Genomic DNA, 26,893 nt, shown 5'->3' on the forward strand with positions numbered 1-26,893 from the left:
TTGTTTAGAGCAACATGCCTTCATGTGGTTACATTAAATGTAGAAATAAAAATTTCATTGAATGAATTGTAAAAAAAAGAAAAGAAAATATTAAATCCTAGCTGCTTCGGGCAGTTTTGACACTTTCATCTTAGAGAAATCTACTTTAAGTATCATACTTGCAAGCAGATTTCCCTTCAAGGAAGTTGTGTGTCTGTGTATGTGGTTTTTTTTTTTTTTTTTTTTTTTAAACATCAGAATTGCCTGATGATTCAGATTGCTCATACAAGTTTATCTTGGTCTCTGTAGCTAAACTGGCTATTACACGACAAGCCTCTGCTTTAGAAGACAACTCGCTTGTACTGGTGAGAATATTTAACTAATAGTTTATTTTAGCTCATTCTACCCAGTCATTAGCTCATTGCTGCCAGCCATCAGTTTCCCTGCCACACCAGGAAAGCCTATCATTTACATCTGGTTACTACTTCAGGACTCATGAAGTATAAAGAAATACCCTAGAATCTGAGGGTGCCTCGAGGGGGAAGGAGGTGCTAGGACTACATGTGGCTGGGTGAGGACTTATTTGACCCTTTTTCTTTCTTCTAAAAACAAGTCCTGGGGATCCCTGGGTGGCGCAGCGGTTTGGCGCCTGCCTTTGGCCCAGGGCGTGATCCTGGAGACCCGGGATCGAATCCCACATCGGGCTCCTGGTGCATGGAGCCTGCTTCTCCCTCTGCCTATGTCTCTGCCTCTCTCTCTCTCTCTCCGTGACTATCATAAATAAATAAAAAATTAAAAAAAAAAAAGTCCTTTTTTTTCCTTCGACAGATAACATGTGCACACAGTAATAGATATTTCGGAGAATAAAAGGGGAGTAGAGTAAAAATTAAGCTTTCTTCTCACTCCTGATTTCTTACTTCTTTCCGCATAGGCAGTTGCCTTTACTTGTTTCTTATGTTTCTTTTCAGAGATAGAATATGTATATATAAGCACTTTTTTTTTAAAAGTACAAATAGTACATAGCATACCCATTGTTCTTTATTTTGCCTTTTCTCTTAACAATGTATTATAGTTGGCTCCATATTAGGACACATAGATTTACTGACCTCATTGGCTGCAGTTTATCAGCTGTGTCATAATTTATTTAGCTACTTTTCTTCTGGAATTTGAGGTGATGTGTAGTCTTTTGCTAGAAACAGTGTCACAGTGAATATCCATGTACACAAGTCTTTGTGTGTATAAATACAGGATAAACACCCAGAATAAAAGGTGCCCTTGATCACTCTGAAATTTGTGAAACACACCCAGTTACTTCCAAGTTTAGTTCAACCAGTCAATTCAGTGAACACAATACACATTCTAGGCCCTGTCCTGGGCCTGGGGACATTTCATGAACCAGACACTGCCTCTGCCTTAAATACGTTAGTGTCATTCTCCAGTGACTGTGGTGCTCAAACGTAAAGTACCAGGTGACAAATCATGGCAGGGAGGAATGCCTTCTGACCTCAGGATTTAGGGAAGAATGTGGAGGTGGGTTGGAATTCGAGGTGGGAAGTGGCAATGGAAGGACATATGGGAGGGCACAGAGAGCACATGCTGGGCTCTCTGCCTCACCAGCTTCCTCACCATACCTGTGATAACCAGGCCTGCTCCCGCCTCACTTTTGGTGCCCTCTGCCTAGAAGAATACTCCTCCTAGATTTCTTTATGGTTTGGTCTCCTTATAGTGATGCCAACGTGGCATCATTGCTTTTCAGTATAGGTCCCAGTTATTTGCCTGCATGCTTATATCAGAAACAGGCACTTCGGTTCCTTTACTCTGCTCTTCCTCTTGATGCCACCATCTAATGATGGTGCCTCTAATGATGGATGGCCTCAAATCATGGCTGGCTCCTCCCTGGTGTTTTGTGCTACCATGACCATTGTGGCCTTTTTTGCCATCTGCCCAAGGGCAAAGCAGACCCTTCCCTTTCTCTACTACAATGCAGCCAAGAAGATTTTATGAAGGTCGAACATTTGAGGAAAGGGCAGGACAGGGCTGTTCAGGATTATTGCTTGCTTCTATTCGGAGTTCCCCACTCAGAAACTAGAGGTCCCTGCTCATTGTGAGGGGAAAAGAGTCTCCTCTCTGTATATCTCCTCCTCATCTCTGTCTGCCTAAGACTGGCTGCTGTCTCCCCAAGGTGAGTGTACCCAGTGATCTACCTAGAAATCAGATCCTAAAGTTCCTTGTGAGAATCTGAGGCCCCTGCAGATCTAATTTCAGAACTTGGGGACCACCTTCCACCTCCTAGCCATAGGATTGACCATTCAGGCCTGTAGCCCCAATAAACATCATTGCACTTAATATTTATACCAAATCATAACCATCAGTCCAAAATCAGTATGCATGATGGGATTTAGACTTAAATATTACCATAAGTTGGTCTTTATTGGTTTTGTCCTTTTTAGGGTGAGGAATAGCTCTCATCACATCCCCTTTCTTTAGTCCTCTGGGTTCTGAAAAGTTCTAATTGAGAACAAGGAGGAGCACTGTTGTGTTATCTCTGTGTTCCTTGAAGCAGCAAACATGTTCCTCAAAGAAATCACAGAGCCTCAGAAATCCATTTAGCTTTGCCAAAACATGCACAGGGTTTACATTAAACCCCTTGCTCTGTTTGAAACCTCAGGATGCAGGTTAATTTCACAGCTTGCCCCAGAACAGTGGGTAGGGACTTGCCTTACATTTATATAACAGAAATTGCCATTAAGTTGGTTTTCTGAGATTAATGGAACAGTCAGCCTCAAAGATAAATTCAGGTCTCTTCCTTTAGTAAAACTGAGCAGCTGGAAGCTTTGAAATGAATGTTTTTGTACTTTTGCTCATCAAGATTTTTTGTTTTGTTTTAAAAAAAAAAATCTCTCAGGTCTGGGCACACCTCTTTCTCTGCTTAAATTAACTGAGAGGCAGCGAGGGTGCTATGTAGAATCCAAGAAACCTGGTAGTGTAGTTGGGATCTAAGCTGGTTTCACACATCTGAGTCCTCCGTTTCATAGTCTGGGATCCTAGTAAGCTGAAGCAAATTGATTTCCTGTCCAACTGTGCTTTAAGCAGACTTCATCTTGTTTCAGGTAGTGTGTTTTACAGAAGACTTGGTGTTATGTTAAGATGCAGAAAGGGTGGAGAGTGGTGGTAAGAAATGGGGCAGTCATAAGAAATGAATCTTGTTCATAGAGAGCTTATAAGCTCTCCATATTATAATATAGATGGAGACATAAACATAGAAATAAAAAGTTGAGTACAATGGTTTTATATATTTCCTGCCAAGTGAGCTGAATGAAGGAAGACTTGTGATTTAAAAATTTAGAGGAGAATTTGATTAATTCTTGAGGTGTTATTTAAGTAAATTTTAAACAGCTAGTTTGAGAAGTCATGGAATTTATTAGAAAAGTGTATACATCACTTACATTAAGAACCAGCAGGGCAGCCCCGGTGGCGCAGTGGTTTAGCGCCGCCTGCAGCCCAGGGCGTGATCCTGGAGTCCCGGGATTGAGTCCCACGTCGGGCTCTCTGCATGAAGCCCGCTTCTCCCTCTGCCTGTGTCTCTGCCTCTCTCTCTCTCCCTCTGCATCTCTATGAATAAATAAATAAATCTAAAAAAATAAAAAAAAAGAACCAGCAGCTTATATGTTAATAGCTTTATATCTCTTCATATTTGTATTTAATATATATGTGAGCAGTGTAAAGGAATTAAGGAATATTATGTGTGATTTGGGCTTCTTAATAACAACAACAAAGGATCAGGGGCATTTATATGATTCACTTTTACTCACATTGAGTTTTTAAACATTTTAAAATCCAGGGATAGATCTGTTGAGATCTGACAAGAAAAAAATCCCAAGATACAAAATAGGTAAAAGGAGTGGTCCTCTGGATCAGGTGGGTTGGCTCATTTTCCCTGTTGGTCAGGATGATATACACACGCCACCTGCTATAGGAACACTGTCTCAGGGGTGGTGGATTGGCGGCTGTTCTCACCATAAATGTCAGTCCAACAATAGACTCACTGTGGGCAGACACCATTCCAGGAGCTGGAGATAGAAAAGCAAATGAACCATGGTCCTACTTTCGGGGAAGCTGCAGTCTGGTGTGGGGTAGATGGGGGCTGATGTGTGAGTGAATGACTTGGGAAGCCCATGCAAGCTCCGGGCTCAGTCAGAGAAGAGGAAGTCTCATTACCTGGATAAGGGAGGGGAGGGCAGGTCAGGGAAGCCACTGGAGGACTTGGCCAGAGTATAGTTTTAAAGGCCGTGTAGGAGTTCATCAGTTGAGTTAGGCATTCCAAGATGTGAGACTGTGTTGTGCAAAGCAACTCATGTGAGAGCAGATAATTGCCAGTAATTTGCCTAGAACATAAAAAGGAAGAAATGGGAAGAAACAAGGCTGGAGGAATAGCTGTGGAATTCCTTGGATTTGGGACTTTCAGGATACATTCCAGAGACTCCATTTAGCTCTTTAGCAGAGAAGTGACCGGATCAGATAGTGTTTTGGTTAATGATGGCAGCCAGTGTGTTGTGAGTGTTGTTGTATGGGCCAACTGCACTATGAAGCATTTTCCGTGCATTTCTCGTTTACTTCCCGCAAACACCCTGAGTCAGCTGTGATCATTGCATCGGGGTCTGAGAGGAGAACAAAGGGCAGTCGAATGGCGTGATGGAGGAGAATTTGGTGCAGGAATTGTTTGTGAGACCATGGGCAGGGTTGAAGATGTGAAGCCTCTCCTGGCTAGCAATAGAGGGGAGCCTTTACCCCAGTCACCCTGAGGGATTAAGAGAGAAAGTGATTCTGGAATCCACTGAGCAAGAGCTAAAAAATAGTGAAAGGGAATAAAGGAGAAAGGAGAGCTGTAGCTTTTCAAGGGAGGACTTAGCCCCTGCCATTTACCTGTCCAGCTGAGAAGGAATGGGGGTCAGGAGGGGGTGCAAAAACTACTTCAGTTTCTGTTTTCCTTCCCTCTGATCCTCTGATCTTTGGGCAGCGTGCCTCCCAGTGGTCAAGCCTAGAACTTCAGATCAAGGGGCCAAGGACTCTGTGATTACACTTCCATTAAGTCAGCCTCTGGGAAGCTCAGAAGGTGGGGGTGAGGGAGAGAGTCAAGAACGCATTAGAAGAGGTCAGTGGAGAATATCCAGCAGAGTTATTGCATACACTTCACAGAAGAAGCAACTAAAACTCAGCTAGGTTAACCCACTTGCCCCAAATCACACAGCCTGTGAGTGGTAGTCTCACCTGACCACACATGAAGCTCTTATGCACACTGCGTGAAACTGTCTCTTCCTCAAACTATGGAAAAGGAATAGGAAAGACAAACGTGTTGGCTGGGTGACCAGTTAGGAGCTCTTTCAAAGATTCAAGGCTCAGGAGGGTAATTTGAGGAACTAAAGCATCTGTCAGTCGCAGTGAGGACAGGAAGGGGATGAATTTGATGCGATGGAGGCAGGATAGACAGAACTGCGAACCTCAACTTCCTTCTCATAAGAAATGATAATATCATAGGAGGTACAGGCTGTCTTAGATCCTTTCCAGCACAAAAGCACTGTGACTCATCTCTGCAGTGATTGTGATACATATTTATTTCATGGAATTAATGTATTTTTGAAAATGTTCCCCAAATGCTCCATATGCTTTCTTTTGGAGATTTGAAGTTTATTTAGTTACTATATTAATGCACCCAACTCCAGTTACACGACAACGAAGATTATCACTGGGTATCACAAAACATGTTTTAAAATCATCAAAGTAAAGTAAACATCTTCAATACTTTTAGTAGACATTTTCTTCTAATTATGTCTTTAATCCTGTATTGGGTACAGTGTGGAGACCCCAAAATATAACTTGACCTCCGCTCAAATAGTGTGATAAGGAAAAAGAAAAACTGGGTATTTAAAAAAAATAAAGAAAAGAAAAATTGGGTAACAACCGTAAAATCAAAAAACATATTCAGTATGACCCAAACCTTTTTTTTGCCTTGAATTGACTCAATAATTACCTCATTAATTTGAACTGATTCATTTGGGCATTTATTGTTGTAAACACATAAAAGCCTCTCATTTAAAAAATTCACATCAAGGGGCATGTGGGTGGCTCAGTTGGTTAAGCATCCCACCTCTTGATTTTGGCTCAGGTCATGATCTTGGGACATGGGACTAAAAGCCTTGTGTCCAGCTCACCCTAAGCTTGTCCCTCTCTCTCTGCCCACCTCCCCCCCACCATAAATGAATGAATGAATGAATAAAATCTTTCTCTCTTTTTTTTTTAAGATTTTATTTATTCATGAGAGACACACAGAGAGGCAGAGACATAGGCAGAGGGAGAAGCAGGCTCCATGCAGGAGCCAGATGTGGGATTTGATCCTGGGAGTCCAGGATCATGCCCTGGGCTGAAGGCAGGCACTCAACTGCTGAGCCACCCAGGCATCTCATAAATAAGATCTTTTGAAAAAGTTCACATCAGTAAAGGCACCTCAGAAGAGCTTTTTCTTGAGTCATTACATGTCCTACAGATAAGCTTTAATTTGAGATTTCTGGAAAAAAAAAAAAAAGGAGCAAGGCTCCCTCCTCATACCTACTCACTTTTTTTTTTTTTTTTTTTTTTTTTAATGTTTAGCTGTTCCTCTCTAAGTTATCACAGTCTCTGGCTAACTGCTCCATTTCTGGGGCTACTGCTTTCTGCCACTTTCCACTTTAAAACAAAGTGGCAGATGAGAGCTATTCTCATTCCATCAATTAGACCTTAAGTGAGGGTTTCTGAGCATTTCTCCAAAGTATTTCCTTACCAAATTTCTCTTTTCCTTGAGGACCCATTGTGTGATTGTTCTGTGAGGCTCTCTACACAACATCAATCATTTTCTCTCATTTACTCATATTTTTGGAATGCCCTCCAGTTTGTATTTTCTCCTCACCTCTCTTCCCTGTCCTCACCCCATTGCTCTCCTTCTCCCACCAGACTGACTTGCCATCACTCCAGACTTGGGAGTCACTCAGTCTATGCCACTCCATCTAGATGGAGCCCAGGAACACATTTGTTCCCAGATTCCCAATCTTCCTGGGATGTGATGGCACTGCCTGCATTCATCCTGGCATGGCCACTTATACTGTGTGACCTGGGGTAAATTAATTTTCTTTCTGTTAAATTAGGATACTAATAATCATACTACCTTCTAGGTTGTCATAATAACTAAATGATACTGTATGTCTAAAAATCTAACAGATTACAACTGCCCATTAAATTCTCATCAGGTTTGCACTAGCATATTCACTGTTTTTTCATATTTTAGTATTACTTACAGTAAGACCAGGTAAAAATACTGTATTACCCTCACCCCTGACTTTTAAAAACATTTTAAGTGGTTTAGGAAGGAAATGGGAATGATTGTTTCATAAGCCTTCCAGAGGAACACTCTAATTTCTTATTTCCCTTAAAAGCTCAAAAGTTAAAAAAAAAAAAAAAGAAAAAAGAAAAGCTCAAAAGTTAATGAGATCATATGTTGTCATTTCAAATGTTATGTATATATGATATCATCTTTATACATTAGCCTCTTTCCTATTAAATGCAAAGGATACCTCTGGCATAAAATCATAATTATTTTTATGTAATTTGACCTAAATTATGGTTGTGATTATTCAATAATCTATCTTTAACACATACTGATGCATACTCTTAGAATATTTTGGGTGTATATTGATACATATTTATAACCCAAATGGCCTGAAAGCTCTGAGTAATATGTCTTGATTTGAGACTGACATTCTTATGATGAATTTAATATGTTTTACCTCTGATAGTTAAAAATTGGGGAAAAGGGGCATCTGGGTGACTCAGGTCATGATCTAGAGTTGAAATTGAGCCCACATTGGGGTCTGCTTGGGACTCTCTCTCCCTTTACCTCTCTGCCTCTCTCCCATCATGTGCGTGTGCATGCACGCATGCTCTCTTTAGCAAATAGATAATCTTTAAAAAATAAAATAAAAATTGGGAAAATCAGCATAAATGTGGAAATTCAACAAAATTGCCAACTTAGATTATGAAATTCGTTTTCTATATTGTGTTGTCATCTAGCATTGGAATAATAACTATAGATCCTGTTAAATGAGAAGCAGAAACTAGAAAATGAAAAGCCAGTGAACTGTGAAAGTGATGTTGCACTCTACTGAAAATGATTTTTCATTCTCTGTGAATGCAGATCATTGAGGTGGAATTATTTACTTAAAGGCCTTTTTAAGAACTTTAGCTTATATTTTCTTCACACATTAAATGAACAAGGTGCTTAGTGATATTTTCTTAGGATCACTGAGATTTGGTACTTGGATGGACCCAAAATTTCCTTAGTCTGACCCATGAGTCAGCAAACTTTTTCTTAAAGGGCAGATACTAAATGTAAACTGTTGGCCCCAGTCTCTGCCAACTATTCAGCCCTGCTGTTGAGCACAAAAACAGCAGTAGACAATGTGTGAATGAATGGGTATTACTGTATTCCAGCAAAATTTATTTACAAAGACATGTGCTTGAGGAATCTGATATTAGCACCTTCATTTCACATAGTGAGCTTATTTCCATGACTTTATCAAGGAGACACAACTAACTAGTTAGTGTCAGAACCACTCTCAGGTATTTAGTTTTTTCACATCACAGGTCTTCCAATATTCAGGCTAATGCTCTGACAACAAACAGCATATTGCTCATATGGTGCTCAACCAAAGGCTTCTGACTGATTGGTCTTACCATCATCACATCTGTTAGTTTCATTTAAAGCAGTATTTCCAGAGAAGTATATTGTTTTTAACTTCTATACAAAATGGAAAATAAAATTTTCCAATATATGAAATTTAAGTATTTTAGCATTTTCTTTTTTAAAAAAGATATATCTATTTATCTATTTGAGGGAGATCGAGAACATGAGCAGGGGTTAGGAGCAGAGGGAGAGGGGGAAGCAGACTCCCTGCTGAGCAGGGAGCCCAGTGTAGGGCTCCATCCCAGGACCCTGAGTTCATGACCTGAGCCAAAGGCAGATGCTTAACTGACTGAACCACTCAGGCACCCCTGAATATTTTCTTTCCTTTTATTTTTTATTTTTTTTATAGTATATATGGGGCAGGTACATCCCCAAATTATTTTTTATGTATTTTTTTATTGGAGTTTGATTTGCCAACATATAGTATAACGCCCAGCGCTCATCCTGTCAAGTGCCCCCCTCAGTGCCCGTCACCCAGTCACCCCATCCCCCTGCCCACCTCCCCTTCTACTACCCCTTGTTCGTTTTCTAGAGTTAGGAGTCTCTCATGTTTTGTTACCCTCTGATTTTTCCCACTCATTTTCTCTCCTTTCCCCTATACTCCCTTTCACTATTTTTTATATTCCCCGTATGAGTGAAACCATATAATGATTGTCCTTCTTTGATTGACTTACTTCACTCAGCATACCTTCCAGTTCCATCCACGTCGAAGCAAATGGTGAGTATTCATCATTTCTAATGGCTGAGTAATATTCCATTGTATACATAGACCTCCTCCTCCTCCTCCTCCTCTTCTTCTTCTTCTTCTTCTTCTTCTTCTTCTTCTTCTTCTTCCTTCTTCCTTCTTCCTTCTTCCTTCTTCCTTCTTCTTCTTCTTCCTTCTTCTTCCTTCTTCCACATCTTCTTTATCCATTCATCTTTCGATGGATACTGAGGCTCCTTCCACAGTTTGGCTACTGTAGACATCGCTGCTGTGAACATTGGGGTGCAGGTGTCTCAGTGTTTCACTACATCTGTATCTTTGGGGTAAATCCCCAGCAGTGCAATTGCTGGGTTGTAGGGCAGTTCTATTTTTAACTCTTTGAGGAACCTCCACATAGTTTTCCAGAGTGGCTGTACCAGTTCACATTCCCACCAACAGGGCAAGAGGGTTCCCCTTTCTCCACATCCTCTCCAACATTTGTTGTGGAAATTAGCATGTCTTGTTAATTTGCACCATTCTCACTGGTGTGAGGTGGTATTTCATTGTGGTTTTGATTTGTATTTCCCTGATGGCCAGTGATGCGGAGCATTTTCTCATGTGCTTGTTGGCCATGTGTATGTCTTCTTTGGTGAAATTTCTGTTCATGTCTTTTGCCCATTTCATGATTGGATTGTTTGTTTCTTTGCTGTTGGGTTTAATAAGTTCTTTTTTTTTAAGATTTTATTTATTCATTCATGAGAGATAGAGAGAGAGGCAGAGACACAGGCAGAGGGAGAAGCAGGCTCCACACAGGGAGTCTGACGTGGTACTGGATCCCAGGTCTCCAGGATTACACCCTGGACTAAAAAGGCGGTGCTAAACTGCTGAGCCACCCTAAACTGCTGAGCCACCTGGGCTGCCCTAATAAGTTCTTTATAGATCTTGGATACTAGCCCTTTATCTGATATGTCATTTGCAAATCTCTTCTCCCATTCTGTAGGTTGTCTTTTAGTTTTGTTGACTGTTTCTTTTGTTGTGCAGAAATTCTTATCTTGATTAAGTCCCAATAGTTCATTTTTGCTTTTGTTTCCCTTGCCTTCATAGATGTATCTTGCAAGAAGTTGCTGTGGCCAAGGTCGAAAGGGTGTTATTTTCTTTCTTTTTAGAATGTCTGTATTAAAATGTTATGATCGTTTCTGTTATTTAAGATGAAAGAAAAAAAGTCTGTGCCCTTTAGGATAGATAATAGGCATAATTTAGTAACTTTAAAAATTCAAAGATAACTAAGTAAAATCAGAGTAGAATAAAATATTGCCTTAACATGTTTAGATGTCTTCTGCACTTAATTTCATCTTATTAGAATTTATTTTCAAAGAGTACTACTATTCAGTTGAAAGACTCTGACAATTGCCAATCAAAACATTCTTAAAGGATTTTGGAATCCTGCAATGACTAGCTTCTGTTCAAATAGAAATCTGGACAGAAAGGAAAACAAAGATGTTTCATCAAAGGAAAGGAAAGGATTTTATAATTGTAATCCCAAAACTTTTTTTCCACTTTAACCAATACCATGTGATATTAAGCGTATAAAGTACTCTCAAATACTCACATTTCCTGCTCCTATGATGGCAAAATGGGCAAGGGGATTGGAAGATGTCCAGCTTTCATAGTGTTTATAGAGAAAGATTGGACATTGAAGTCTTTTATTATTTTTCATGGTAAAGAGCATCCCACCTAAATTTTAATATCCAATTAAATTAATTTCAACATGTAGGTAATTTGTTTTCTAGAATGTATTTTGAAATTCATAACTTTTTGCCATCAACAGACTTGAGGTTAGTGTAACAATCCAACAAGAGATGAGGGAGACCTAGGAAGGAAGAAGTAAAGAGGGAAATTATAAAGTAAAATCTGTCCAATTTTGTAATTTTGTAAATGGAAGGAGTCTACAATGATAAAAGCCCTTTGGCTTTGGGGAATAGATGGATGGTGATGTTTAGTGGTAAGTTCTAGAACACTGAAGGAGATAACATTGGTTGGGGAATTGGGGGTGAGGAAAAATGTTTGTGACACCCATGTAAGATCTAAGTGGACTTTTTAAAAATAGAAATCGAAAGTTTTGGGGGGAAGATTGATGCTAGAAATATCTATTTGGGATCACTGAAGCCATGGGAGTGAATGTCACCCAGGAAAACGTCAAGTGCAGAGGGAAGAGGTTATAGCCAGAACTCTGCAGAACACCAGAAGAAAATTATTTTTATTTTGTTTTGTGTGATGGTTGTTTATTGATACATGCTAGGAGCAGTGGTATTTTCAAACTGCTTTAGCACAGCATAAGATATTAATATAAATCCTCTAGGAGGAACAGGACTTCATTAAAAATTCATATGAAAAAAGAAATTTCAGACCAGTTCCCAGGACTGTGGAATGGAAGGAAATATATATATATATATATATATATATATATATATATATATATATATATATAAAAGTTTTCCTCTGCCCTTACTCTATGGACTGGTGCATGGAATAGCAGTCTTTCCCTTTCCAGCCTAACTGCCAGATGGTAAAATATTACCCAACTATTTCATGTCTGTTTGGAATCAAGTTGTGAAGGAAAGAGCTGCTCTCCTAGAAATATTGATTTTGTGATTATGAGCTTGACTCTCATTTTCTGATTGTTTAGTTTGAGGAATGAGGTATGTTGAGAGAGAAGTGTGGGAGTTGCTCTAATTTAAAACAAAACTACTGAAAGCACAAGATAGTGGCACCTCCACTGGGAAATGATGGAAACTATTCCTTTATAACATATTTCCATTGATTTTTGCAAGTTCATCTAGCTTTTGCCGTTATTCCACTTAATTAGAAAGAAACAAGTCATTGTTGCCAGTTATTTCTCAATTCCGTGGTCAAAGAATTGAGCAGAGACATGGGAATTACCATCCTTGAATGCCTAGTCTAGGTTTAGCAATTTTCTTCCTAGAATTAGGGGTTACTCAGTCCCTAGCCAGTTTTACCATGTGTACAAGAGATGTGTTGAAATTTGAAAGAACAATTAGATATGCAGGGAATATAAAATCTAAACTATGTCTATGTACAGCTAAAAGAACTTCTACTGTTTTTGGAACCTGAAACAGTTTACTAGTGGAATAAATACATGTACTCCTGGTCTCAAGGCATAATTCCTATACTAACAGTGCAGATGGCTGTAGGGACTTGTGGTTGGAGTCATGTTGAGTGCTCTAGGACATCTTTATACCTCTGCCAAGAGAGGAATTGGATAGCTCCAGATCTGAAACCCATGGACAAATCTGAGCCAGAGATAAAATCTTGTGAGCAATTACCTATGGATGATATCAAAACATGGCATTAGCCAAAGTTAGGTACACACATTTGAGATAAGAAACCACTGGTTTGACTATATAGCCGTAGACAAAACAGCAGTTAAGAGGCAGATGGGGTATGATCCCAGGGGACCGAGTGACTCCTGTTAACTCTTCTATGTCTGAGAAGTCAAAGGAATAAATTTAAAAGAAAGGGAGTAGCCAGGAGTGTCCATTGCAGCTTTGAAAGCTATTTGGTAAGGCCTGAAGAGTGTCCATTGGTTGATGCTGAACAACTGGTCTGTTTAGGGCAAATATTGGAAGCACTGTCACATGATTTATTCTGTGTTCCTGCCAGAGAGTAGAACCAGGCTCAGGGTGGCAGCAGATGTTGGATAGATATCTCATAGAGATATGTAAAGGAATTCTTTCATTGAGTAAGAATGAATAATTGGCAAGAGGGCTTGAACAAAAGGATGTTTTACTCTCCTCTAGGGTTTTTCATTAATTAGAAATAGTAACATGTTAACGTGGGGTACTCTGAATTGTTATGTAAGCCATTTTAGATGCCCGTAGGAACATGCACCCTTTCATATGCACACACTCAGCCAGAGTGGTAGTGTTCAAATAACCTGTATTCATCAATTTAGTATTTAACTTTGCTTTTTGACTTTCAGTTCAAACTAAACATTAATATAAGAAGTTTTGATAATAACCCATGAACTTCATCCTTTTTAAAAGGTAGTGTAGCTCTCTTCCTGTAGTGTAACCATAGCAACTGACAAGGAACAGAGAAAGAAAGCTTTCACACATGCTGTGCTAATTAATCCTGTCCTACAGTTTTCCTTCAGCTGGAGGAGGCAGTTTAATAAATTCTGCATGAGTAAGCATGTTTTGATGCATGACTGTAAATACATGGCAATGTCTTTACCAAAAGTATTTATTAAAAATGTAGTTATCTATTCCTACTTCAAGGTATACTCTTTTTTCAATTCATTGTTTTAATAATTGGCTTCCTCCCTGAAGAATTTTGGGATCTATTTATCTTTTTAACTGAACAGACATATTTTTAAGATGAGAGCCTTTTGTTTATCAGTATACAGGAACACATTCCACAAGAAAATATCCTAATTGACGTATTAAAGTGAAATGATAGAAGAGTTTTTCTCAAGCAATGCAGAAGAGTGTATCTTAAAAATACAGTAACATTCTTCAATATGACACATTAACATGCAAACCATTTTAAGAAACTGCCTGAGCACCTTGAAAAGTTACACATCACCAACTCCTTTTCAGTCTTTATTTGGGATGTTATATGACTCATGTGAGTGGTGTTTGAACAGTCCTTGACCTAAACCTTAGGGAAGGAGGAGAGTAATGGAAACAAAGACCTTTCTCTTTTTATATTTTTCAGGCATATATAGCCAGTTTTGCAAACTTATGTCAGAGTGGACATAATTGACCTAAAATCACATAATTATTTAGAGCTATACTTTTTCTATGTTATTTTGAGGTCTTGTTCTCTCTTTAAAACTGGAAATGCCATAGTTTTCTATAACTAGTCTGGTCTTCTAAGCTGTCAAAGAAAATCTCAGACTTTTTTTATGCTCCTATGCCTCTAGCCTCGCTTTTTGTCAACGGGGCCTCAGGAAAACCAAGGGAATCCAGCCTGACTGTTTTTTGGCATCCCATTTCACTTGACAAGAGCATATGGGACAAGTCAGAATCTATTTCAAGGACTTGTACTTAGCTCTTTGGTCTCCCTATAGAAACATGCTCATTTAAGGAACTAAATCTTTTGATGGGATTATTAAGTTCTGGAAACACTTTACCATACTGATTGTCCTGTCTGTTGTTCAGTTTTACCTGTATTGAGGTAGGATAAAACTTTGCAGAGAAAAATAGAGGTTATCATGGAAATCTATTATTAAAAGTAGTCATTCCCTTCATGTGTAGACAAGTTGGGGACCATATATATGTGTGTATGTTTGTGTATAGTCTGTAGTAGATTTTAGTATGGAATACTTATCAACATTAACCAATTTATAATACACCATTGTGCTATTATAAAAATTGCATTGGAAAAAATTGAGTTACTGTAATCATAGTTGAATTAATTAGAAATTATTTGTCTCATCAGCTGTTCTATTAATTTTAACATTTTCATATGATACAGTGAAGGGCATATCAAGTATTTAATAAACAGGAGAAAAATCATGTTCCTAAGTACTACATAGGAATGTAAATAATAAGAACGTTAAAATGAATATGATATGGTACATTTAGTATAAAAATATTACATACATTTTGAGCCACACAATAATTAATAATACTTTTTCACTTGTCATTAATGAACATACTCAGAAAGCAATCACATTATTTTCTTCTTCTTTTAAAAAAGAACATCTAGGGGCAGCCCTGGTGAAGCGCCACCTTCAGCCCAGGGCGTGATCCTGAAGACCTGGGATTGAGTCCCATGTCAGGCTCCCTGCACAGAGCCTGCTTCTCCCTCTGCCTGTGTCTCTGCCTCTCTCTGTCTCCTGTCTCTCTCTGTGTCTCTCATGAATAAATAAATAAAATCTTAAAAAAAAAGAACATCTATAGATTTTGTGATTTTAAAAGGAATTATGTATTGACTGTAGAAAACTTGGAAGAAAGCTGAGAAAAATGCATTAAGTAAAAAATAAAATGAAATAAAGAACTGAAGCGTTGCCTGAGTGGCTCGGTGGGTAGGTGTCTGAGACTTGATTCTGGCTAAGGTCATGATCTCAGGATTGAGCCTGTTTCAGGCTCCTGCTGGGCATGGAGGCTGCTTAAGATTCTCTCTCCCTCTCTCTCTCTGCCCCTCCCCCCATCTCCCTCTCTGAAAACAAAAACAGAAATAAAAAACTGGATAATCCCACTTTCCACAGCCAGCCACTAAAGATATTCAAATATGTTCTGCCATTCTTTTTTTTATGCTGAAGTATTTATGGTTAAGAGGTTAAGCTGCACATAATCCATCACTCAACATATTATTGTGATCATTTCCTCGATTTTTAAAATTGTTACAAAACATATGATATCTCATCATCTTTACATTTCAGATTTAATTGTTCCTTTATAATTGTTATTTAGGTGGTTTTCAAATGAATAAACATTTCCTAGTGCGTGTTTGACAGAACACTGAAAGAAAAAGAAGTTTTGGAACAACCCTTTGAGGAAAGCGTCATATTCTCTTAGATTCACAACACACATAAAAAAAAATTAAGGGAACTGAGAAGTCTTACAGTGTGAAGACCTGTTTTAATTTTTTAAACCATCTTTTCCCAAGATGATTTGACCTTGAAATCTTTTCTCATAGCACTTATAACTCTCAGAACTAGGGTTCCATAAAACATTATTTGGAAAGTCCAGGAGATTTCTAAGCTTCTGTGTAATGTCTAATAGTTTATGAATCATTTGTTGACTCTCCTAGGGTTTTATCAGATTTATGATCCTTGATTAGGAAATCTGAGTGATTACTGGCTATTAGCATTATTTGAAACAGGTAGACTACAGTATACTTTCCCCAGCCTTTCTAGCAACCTTGACATTGTATTTATGATCCTGTATTACAATGTTATCTTTGACCCTTTAAAACTGTGAGCAAATTTAAATTCCCTTATTCTATTAATGCCTATTAAACTTCTTTATGTTTCCTGTGGTCCACAGGTCTTGCAAGAGCAAAATCCGTCCCTAGCCACACATACTCCAATGAAGTGGTTACCTTGTGGTATAGACCTCCAGATGTCCTCCTGGGCTCAACAGAATATTCCACCTGCCTTGACATGTGGTGAGAAATGGAAGATTTACTCTAGCTAATCTATCTGTAATGCTTGGTCTGAGTCATGCCTAGACAAATATTCTAACAGTTTGAATGAAGATTAATGGTGCAGGAGTGTTTGCTGATGTGTGGCAGTATTGCTGGGTTTTTAAAAAAACATGATGGGGAATATTCCCTAATCAGAGGCTTCCTTGCAGATGGTGTCTGGTAATGTTTTTGATGGACAGAGACAGAGCTATTTTTCTGTCAGTACAGTGATTTTTCTCCCTGAGGGTCTTAATTTGTGGTTCTATTTTATAACGAGGAGGTATGGATCTCCCAATAGCAGTAGGAGTGGGAAATAGTAGGAAACATGCTTCAGTTCAATAAGAAGGCTCAGATTAAGTGGTCTGAAAATTTTTGTGTGACTTTTAATCACTAAAGTTGGTGTAGTACACTCTTGAGAGCTCGGTACAAATTATCCAAAATGAAATAAGACAATTACTTTTTAAAAATATCACAATAAGTTGAATTTGAGGAGAGTCTCAGTTTCACATGACAGTTTAGCAAAACTTAAAAACCTGTTTAGGAGGCCCAAAGACTGACAGGATTTAATGCATGATTACTATTGAAGTATAATGAGTTCACAATACAATGTGATCTAAATCAAATAAGGGAATAGTCTTGTTTTTAGTACTCAGGGAAGGCTTCCTAGAGACTTGAAAATGTCCTCTATTAACAGAAAAATCCCTTTTCTAGACTCCCAGTTGTGTTTAGAGTAAAACAATTCACATTGCACTTGTTCTATTTTATCCTAGGAATCATCTTCCATGAATGATTATGCCCCCATAATACAAAATTTAGTTACAAGTTCTTGCAATGTTTATGACCTCAATAAAACTTCAGCATGTGTTATTTATCTTCCTGCCATGTACTTACTTCACTGTTCTTCCCTCAGTAATCTTGGCTTTTAGTAAATTAGGCTGTAATGAGGCCTGGCTTCTTTCCTGATGTTTTTGATCCAAACATTTTATAGTGAGAAAACAATCAAGTTCCTTGTGATGTAGGGCAGCAGTGTAGATTTTCTCAATTTAGGTTCCAGCAACACCCTCCCAACCCCAGAATAATAGGATTTCAGGATCTGTGAAGCCACTGAAAATATATGCAACATTTTATGTACACATGGATATATTTATTTTTATGGGATGTAGATCTGTAGCTTTCAGTAGAGCTATAAAAGAATCTAGGTCATCAAAAGCCTAAAATCTATTGTCATAAATTTTGTAATGCCTCATAATAAATCTAATACCATTATAATAGCATTATTTCAAAACACTGAGAATAAAGATGACCATCTATTATTAAGAAGCTGAGCTAATTCATTTTTTCATCAGACTTTTTGGCCTTTTTTTTTTTTTTGCACAGTTGTTTACACAATTAAATTTTTTCTCCCAAGACTAGGCAGGGCTTGGGCAAAAGAGGTATTTTGATTATTAATCATCATGGAGGAAGAAATTGGAAATAAGAGTCAATTACCAGGATATCAGTTTCTCATTCCCTTCCTCCTTCTGCCTTAAGTTGAGAGTTGGCTATACAAATAATCGTTAATAATATTCTTGAGTTATGGAGTGTTTTCTTCTCTTTTTTTGAGTATGAAAATTCTAGATTGTCTTTCAGAGAGGGCAGCTAAGGATGCCGCTAATAGGACATAGTTTGGGAATATTTGTGGCTTGGAGCCAGTTTTCTCTTAGTGCTTGGCAGTTCGATTAAGACTCTACACTCATAATCGGAAAAAGCTGTTTTTATGCACTAGTGGCTAATTTTTTCCAATCCTTTACAAGTGCTCTTTAAAGTAAAAAGAACCACATGGATTATGACTTGCTGATATGTCTGTTTCAGATATATGGTATTTGATTTGCAGTCTGTGCCCCCACCCTTGTTTTTCTCTCATTCATGTATGTTTGTGTGTGTGTGTGTGTGTGTGTGTGTATTCATCCTCTTTAAGAAGGCTTGGGTGCTTTCTGCCAATTTGCTTTAAACAGAGACATGATGAAGCATAAGAAGACTGTTATTTAAGTGGAAGGGAGGAAAACTGATACAAAACAGAAAACCCTAAATGCCCTTTTGTCTGTATGCCAAGATTATTCATTGCCAAAACCAAATAGTAAATGTGTTGTCTTTGAGCAGTTCCCGTGCTTATTGGCTTTCCATTTTCAAGCCCTAAAATCTAAGTTATGTCTATGCTATGCCTGTCATTTTGACTCTGATTTCATTCCAAGCCATTTTCTAAAAGCCATTTTGTTATAATCCTATAAGTCACATAAAATGTATGTATTTTTACAGTTAGAGAGAAGTTCACAGGGCACTGATTTTTGCATAATCAGTGACATCGATGCTGAGTATTCACAGAACTAGAAATGGGACTGTAATTGAGTCATGGCTCAGCTGCACCAAAGAAAAATACAAATATGAATGCATGGACAATAGCGGGGAGGCAGGTGGTAGGTGGGTTCAGGCTATTTTTACAGTTCATTTACCATCCTGGGCCAGTAGGTAGTAACTAAAAACTAACGATCCCTCCACAGTGTTACATTTCCCAGTTTTCTGTTTAAATAGCCACAGGCAATAAAAATATTAATGAAGACACATATGCATTAACATTGGCAGCAAGCAATGGAAAATTAGAGCTCACTGTATTATGATTTACTAGTCTCGGCCTCCAGCACTGTGGCAATGTGTAAATATATGTGCAGTTCGAGAACTCCTAAGGAAACCTAGATTTTCATGCCTTTGTCTCCTTCTCAGAAGGAGGATGTAAGCAGAGGAATGAAATTGGACATTGTCTCGTGTATAACTTCTCTTAATTCTTGGATTTTATAACTCTATGAAAGTCAAGGCATAGGAAATCATCTTTAAGCTTCTAAACCAAAAGGCTTATGAAGGCCTGAGAACCACATTATAAGAAGTGCAAATGTGAAAAGTAGCTTATCTGTGTAGTTCCTCCTGTCAGGGAGTTCTGCTCTAGCCATCGAGGTCAGTTGCTCTGAATAAGCTTTAGGTTTCTTTATAGAAGCTCATAAATGTGTTTAGAGTGACATTTGTTTTTAAAGTGGAAAGTCACTTGGGATTATCCTAAGGGATTAATTTTTAACATATGGCGACTAATGTAGCTAACAAATAATAGTATCTCATCAACATCACGGTGCTTCTGGGGGCCACAGTGCGTAGTGGCACTACCTTGTGGAATCAGTGACAGTGCCCCCCAACACAATGTGTGAAAAATCAGAGCACACCAGTCTCTTCCTTTCATCATCTTTTTAAAAGCTAATTAACATATTAACTATGCTTGTCAAAATGTGGGCCAAATCGTTTATAAATAAGCCTGTCAAATATAATGAGATTGCATATTAAATCATCCCTTTCTCTATTACATCTCTGATTTAAGATTAAAATTAATTTATTTAACATTGTAGCAGCTGGGTGGTTAGAAAAAAATTTCCATACCAGTCTTGATATATAGAAAAATGTCTGCTTCTAGATTGATTTTGCATATATCAGAAGAGAAATTGCCTATTTATTGAGTATTATAAGGCCACTTAGCATTGCTTTTTATTAAATAAGACTAATCACCATATATATTGGCAATATATGGAGTTCTGTCTTCATCCTTAATGACTACTCTTGCACCAAGGAAATTTATGTAATGAAATAAGATTTTCTAGGACTCAGGTTTGTTTGTCACTATTTTAAGAGGGAGAATTATAAATGAATTCTACTAGAGCCCCCATCCTGAATGTAAATTTGTTATATATAAAGTCCTGTCTTGGATAACTGAGTGATAGTAATAATAGCAATTGGGTCTTAGGAAATAGTAATCATAATAGTAACAATAATAGATATCTTATTGGACACAAACTGTATTCTAAGTTTCTCTTATGCATTTTTTTGTGTTATTCATTTTAGTTACTATCCTTATTGCACCATGATACAGTGGAAGAAAACAAAACACAGAGACTAAATAAGATAGTAAAGTTCATTTAATTAATAGAGACCTGCAAACTTAGGGCTAATTCAACCACAAAGCTCTTTCTTTTCACAACATTTTATGTAATCTCTTAAGATGATTTCTAAGAACTTGGTTTTTATTTTACTAGTAAAGTGATTCTAAAACACAAATACAGTAAAATTCCTTTTTTTATAATTTAGGTTAGGCTCTGAATCATTTTGTGTACTTTACATTCTTCGAATGACGGAGGTGGCTTTCACTGTCACTCAGTTGGTTTATGGACTGCCTTTCTCCTTTCATGTCAATGTTCTGTATCATGTAGTTTTATTCAAGGAGGAATTTCTTTGAAATAAACTTATGCTGTAAATCACTGGATTTATAATACATTTTCATGAGGCCATTATCTATGCTGGCCTGTATTTTCCCAACTCTTAACCATTACTCATTTACCACTTCTGCTAAAATGAATGAATCCATTTTAAAAAGAATGCTAGTAGTGCCCCTGGGTGGTGTAGTAAGTTAGGTTTCCGGCTCAGGTTGTGATCCCAGGGTTGTAATCTCAGGGTTCTGAGATCAAGCCACACATCAGGCTCCACACTCAGTGGGGAGTCTGCTGAAGACTCTCCCTCTCCCTCTGCCCATTTCCACCTCTCTCTCTCTCTCTTTCTCTCTCTCTCTGTCTGTCTCAAATAAATAAATAACTCTTTTAAAAAATAAAAATAAATTTTAAAAAGAATGGTAGTAAGAATGAGAATTTGAGTTCAGGAGCTACATAAAGTCATCTGTCTGTCAACAGTATCTACACATTTTCCTATTAATCATTTTACAAGACTATAAGAGGATTCAAATTAGTCATTGTCAAAAGGAACAACTCTTTAAGAATCTTGGGAGCTGCTCAATTAATACATGATTCAATGATTCAAGTGACTTGTTGATGTAGCCACTGACGATGCAATAGAACATAACAAAAGAACAGGGCATAGTCAAATGAGCATCTAGGTGGTTGAAAGCTGAGCTCATGGGGAACTATAGCTTCTGAGCCCATTTCTACTGCCGAAGTCCCTTAAAGTTAGGAAGACCATGTAACATATCATCCATACAAGGCTACTTTTGAGAGTTAATAGTTATTCTGCTAGGCAATATGTGTAAAGTAGAGATTTTACTGTGGCCCTCTTTCTCATAAAGCACTAGAGCAATAATTTGTTAAATACTAGTAGTCAGAAGAGCCTTAATGCATTTGAATGCATAATTCAGACCTAAGGATTGCTGGCTACAAACTCAAGAGTCCTAGCAGAAAACTTCTATTACCTTGCTTAATAATGAATTATCTCTGGAAGTACAATTCTTGAATATTAGATTATTATGGCATTATAGAGTGGCTGACAAAATGTTGGATTTAGCAGTGGCCTTGGAGTACAAAGGAACCAGTTCTATTTTTCTATCAAAAGCTTAGCTTGGTTATCATTTTTACATCTCCTGTTTGTTCATCAGTGTTTGTGAGAAAACCAGTGGATGTGTATTTTTAATGGGTATGTTCATTCATTTATTAGTGATAATTTAACTGAATAAAAAATATATAATGAAGCATTATATGTAGTCTTCACTACTAAATGTTTTAAAATACATTAAAACTTCCCTATTTTTTTAAATTGACAAAGTAAAAGGCTACCCAAAAACTGATTTTTGAGTAACCAATTATAATGACTAAGTTTCACAATATTAAGAAAGCCCTTGGTATATCCAGCTGCCTCATTGGTTTGTGAGAATTGCAAGAGATGGTTGAATGTGAGATTCTTTAGGAAATCTAAAACTCCACAAATGCAGAGAATAGTTTTCTTATCAGCTTTTAATATATTAATCAGCTAACCCAAATATATGTCATTTATATTGAAGTATATAGGGTGCTACAGAATATATCAAAGAAATGGAAGGTGTTCAATTTGATTTTAGGGAGATTAACATACTGTCTGTATCTAGAGAGAGAGAAATTTTGGCCTAGGATGAGAATCATCTTGTGTGTGTGCGCATGTGTATGTGTGTGTGTGTGTGTGTGTGTGTGTGTGTGTTTAATTTGGAAATATGTGAATTAAGTCCTCCAAATTTAGACAACATTGGATGTACACTGGCACCTTTTATGTCTTAATTTATGTATTCACTCATGTAGAAATCAGAAATCAGTTCTCTAATCATGTAAGTGGTAGTGGTTTGCTGTGTTAAAGAGAGCCAAAGGTGTAATAGAAAACACATTAAAAGCCTAAATTTGGTTCTGTCTCTGCCACTCCTTACCTGTGTGATTTTGGTTGACCAAATCACTTAAGTATCCCTATCTTTAGTTTCCAAATCAGACAACTATCTCAAGTGTAACCTGAGCTTAACTCATAGCCACCACAACAGTAACAATAACAAAAATAGTAATCTGCCTTACCCATACTTAACCCCCTCTTATTTCCCAGAAGCAACTATTTTCAACTCTTTTAATATCTACCTCCATATGTCTTAAGAAATTGCTTATATTGCTATTTATTGATTTATTATTTTAGACATTATCTGCTAAGTAGGTGTTATGGTAGATGAGGATTTAATTTTCTTCCATCACCCTTACCCCGCTCCACCTTCAGCTCATGCTTCTAGTAAAGAATCTATATCACATTTTGACACATTAACATGTAAATATTATTCATAGTAAGTCAAGCAGTATTCATGATTATGTATCCTGCTTGCATAACCTTTTGCTTTTCCTGGATTTTATAATTGTCTCTGATTTTTATTAGTTTAGTTGTCTTTGTTCTGATTGTTCATTATTTATAGGTGCAAAATATTTATCAATTGCATGTGAAAAAATATTTTCCAAATGTTCAAACACATCAGCAAATCTGTCAATCCCGTTTAATTTTCTTGACATCTCTCTCCCTCAGCTTTTTCCTTGAAATTTTCCTCTCAGTTCTCTGATTCCTTGCTTTAGCAGAGCTGAATATCAGTCATGTTGTGACTTCCATTTTGCCCCTCTACCATTGTTGTAGGTTCTAATAAGATGGTTATTTGTTTCTCCTCAAATCTATTCTCTACCCATTTGTGCCCTGCCCTATGTCCTGGACAGCTAACCCCTATGGAATACATCTTCCAAGCTGCCTTGGCTCCTGGTTTCCAGCTGGATTCAGGCAATAGACAGGGAAGAGAAGGAGATCGAATATTCTTCCCTAATTCTTTTCTTTAGCTCGTATTTCTGAAAATGATTGACTATAACTCCTATGGGCAAATCCTTATTCCTTGGCTCTAGTTGTCATTAGATTCCAAATAACACTTGACCTTTTTAATTCTAGGGTCAGTAATGGCTGTTAGCTCTAAGGCAGGTAATGGCTTCCTGCTGTTGCTAGTCTCTTAGTGTTTCAGTATGTCTTATTGGTTCCCTTATACCCCTCTAAGTAATCACCTAATTAAAGTTTGTTCTGAGTTAGAGTCATTTTCCTTCTGGACCTTTACTGGTTCCATATTCCTTATTTCCTGGATTCCATGTCTTCCATCTTTAGTATACTCAAAAAGAATGCATCAGAGATGGAATTTTCAAATTCTTAGTTTTCTGAAAATGTCTTTATTCCACTCTCACACATGATTGATAAACTTTGGCTGAGTATATAATTAGGTTTTTTTCCTCCCTCAGAATTTTGAACGCATTACTTAATTTCTTTAGAGCTTCTGCTATTGTTACTGAGAAATCTGATTCTATTCTTATTCGCAGTCATTTGTATGCCTGCTCATACTTTTTCTCTGGAAAATATTCGACTCCTCTCTCTAATCTTGATATTCTGAAATTTTGTGATAATGTGCTTTGGTTATTTTTTTTTAAATCAGTGCTGGGTAGATTCTCTTCAATATAAAGACATTCAGTATAAAGATATAGTTCTTATAAAAGTTCTTGAATTTTTTTAATGACTTATTTTTAATGATTTTATTTTCTTCACTTTTGGGAAAATTTGTAATAGTTTGATATTGTAGCTCCTGACTTAATCTACAATTTTAAGAAATATTTTCTTTCTTATTTTACAACTTGTTATCTTTCAAACTTTCTATTTTTTTCTTAAAACAATTTTAGTTACCATATGTATAAATGCCCACTTCCTTTTTCTCTGTTTTTTACTGGAAGCTTTCCTTCAATACAGGGTTGGGAGGAATCCTTCGCTGTCCATTTACTTTTATAAATGAGGCACTATAAATCTCTATACTTATGGGGCACCAGTTTATTATATATTGTTCAGTCAAAAAGCCAGACTTTTAATTGGGAGATCCACACATGTCAGTGTCTAAACGCCTAGTCTTTTGTTCTTCCTCAGATGCTGATTCCTGGCATCTGACATCTTCAAGGCAGGACAGGAAAGAGGAGCTGTTGGTCATACAGAAACATGTTTCTGTTTACTGAAACATATTTTTTACTTAATTTCCCTTTTTTCAGATCTGTGCCTCACCCTGATATCTTTTATGTTCAGTTTGAGGCTTTTTTGGGTTTAATTTCTCCAGAGGATAAATACTTAGTGTCCCGCTGGTGGGTTGGGATGGAAGATGGTCAGAGAAGACCTATGGGTCAGTTGCTTTGTACAAGTTTCCAGGTTTCCACTGTTTCCAGTTGCAGACTTATCTTTACACTTTCTAGAACCTGTAGTCTCCCAGTCCTCTGCCTTTTCCGAATTGTCTAAGTAAGTAATCTGACTGTAAATGGAGGTTGTAACTGCCTGTGGTCAGCCTAGATTTGCCAAACCTTCAGCAGGGAGCCTGCTTCTCCCTCTTCCTCTGCCCCTCCCCACTGCTTGTGCTCTTGTGCACCCTCTCTCAAATGAATAAATTACAAAAATCTTTAAAAAGAATAAAAAATATATAAAAGTTAATCATCGTCTGTGACAGGCACTTAGTTTTTTTTTTTTTTTTTTTCTCATACTCCAAATGCTTTACTGTTCTGTTGAGATTCTTACAAATACTGAAAAACACTCAGCCCAGGCCCAGCAACCATGGTCCAGTGCTGGGAAGCAGGGCAGGAGGGTGGGTTAGTGTTAAGGTGTGAAGGGCTGAGGCCAGACAGCTGGCAGCCTGGTCCTCTGCTCTCCATTTCTGTCACCCTCCCGAGGACAAAGGGAGGGCAGCCAGACTTCAGGATCTACTCCCTCTGTTGCCTCCTCTTCTGTTCAGATTTCCCCCTCGGGGGGTGTCTGAGCGGCCCTCCATCTCTGTTAGACAGCCTACACAGAACCCCTCTAGCCGCCTCTCCCATCTGCTTCCCTCTTCCTGTGGTCTCTGGATGCCCCAGCTTCATTCCTTCTGACTCTGAGCAAGGCAGGAGTGGAAGGGAGAGGGCTGGACTGGGGGTCTGGCAGGCTGAGCATCAGGGCTTGGAGACACCAGCAGTGGGTGGCAAGGTGGTGTTCAGTCCCTCACCCCAGCGTGAGATGCCCAGGGTCTTGGGCTCAGGAGTCGGCTGTATGTACCCTGATATGGGCCCACAGCTGAAGCATGGCATTACCAAGAACAGAATCTGAATAGCTCCCTGTTTTCCTATACACATGTGAGTTGTTCACCATTTGCTATGGTATTTTATATTTCTCCATATTTCCATAGAGACAGTAGATTCTAAGAATGAGATGTTACATAATTGCATTTTCTGTAGAGCTTTTCTGTTCTTACTGATAATTCAGTAGTTCTTCCTTGATTGCTACCTTGTACCACTTTTGCTTCTGAAAACAGGATATATTCAGAGACTACTGTAAACTCAACCAATTTTAAACTTTATTATATTAACTATATAAATTTTCATCTTTGTCATTTAATCGTAACATTTTAATTTAGAAACTGTTACAGAGTTTTAGCAACCCAGTGAAATCAATTCATATTTTTGTTATATTGTTATTTTATGGCCATTTTAAGGCCCTTACCACCTCCCCCCCCCCTCCCTGATCTGAAAATGCTTGGTAATGTTGCTCACATTAGCTGGTTGGTTGTGGCACAGGGGAAAAACAAAATAAACAAACAAGAAAACCTCTGGAGTCCTAGGGCAGCCTCCTTCCCACAAAGATCTCCCTTGCACAATATGAGCATTCATTCATTTATTCATTCAGCAAAACCATACAGAATGTCCAGTGTTTCAAGAGTGCAAAAGACCTGATCATTAACCATAAGCAGTACTGGGACCGATGTTTCCAATTGTGTAGTCTGCACAGTCACATTCCAGGGCACATCTTTGAGAGTATTCCATGAAACCCACAAACTTCACCAAAAAATGGACAATGTGGATTTCTAATGGAAAGGTTTTTGCCCTCAGGTCTCCCTCATAGTATCTAAGATACCACTGTCACTCACATATCCTCCG

The 26,893-nt window shown here is 37.9% G+C and overlaps 1 protein-coding gene across 8 annotated transcripts in view; it reads left to right on the forward strand.

Annotated features, from left to right (window-relative positions):
• Positions 1–26,893, forward strand: part of CDK14 (cyclin dependent kinase 14) — a 722,297-nt gene that overhangs the window by 472,407 nt on the left and 222,997 nt on the right. For all 8 annotated transcript variants that reach the window (XM_035698550.2, XM_035698549.2, XM_049093543.1 and 5 more), the window contains one exon: positions 16,448–16,568. In XM_035698550.2, the coding sequence (XP_035554443.1) occupies positions 16,448–16,568 (121 nt within the window). The remainder of the gene's footprint in view (positions 1–16,447; positions 16,569–26,893) is intronic.

This window comes from Canis lupus, chromosome 14 (genome assembly GCF_003254725.2).
Source record: "Canis lupus dingo isolate Sandy chromosome 14, ASM325472v2, whole genome shotgun sequence".
Taxonomy (NCBI): Eukaryota; Metazoa; Chordata; class Mammalia; order Carnivora; family Canidae; genus Canis; species Canis lupus.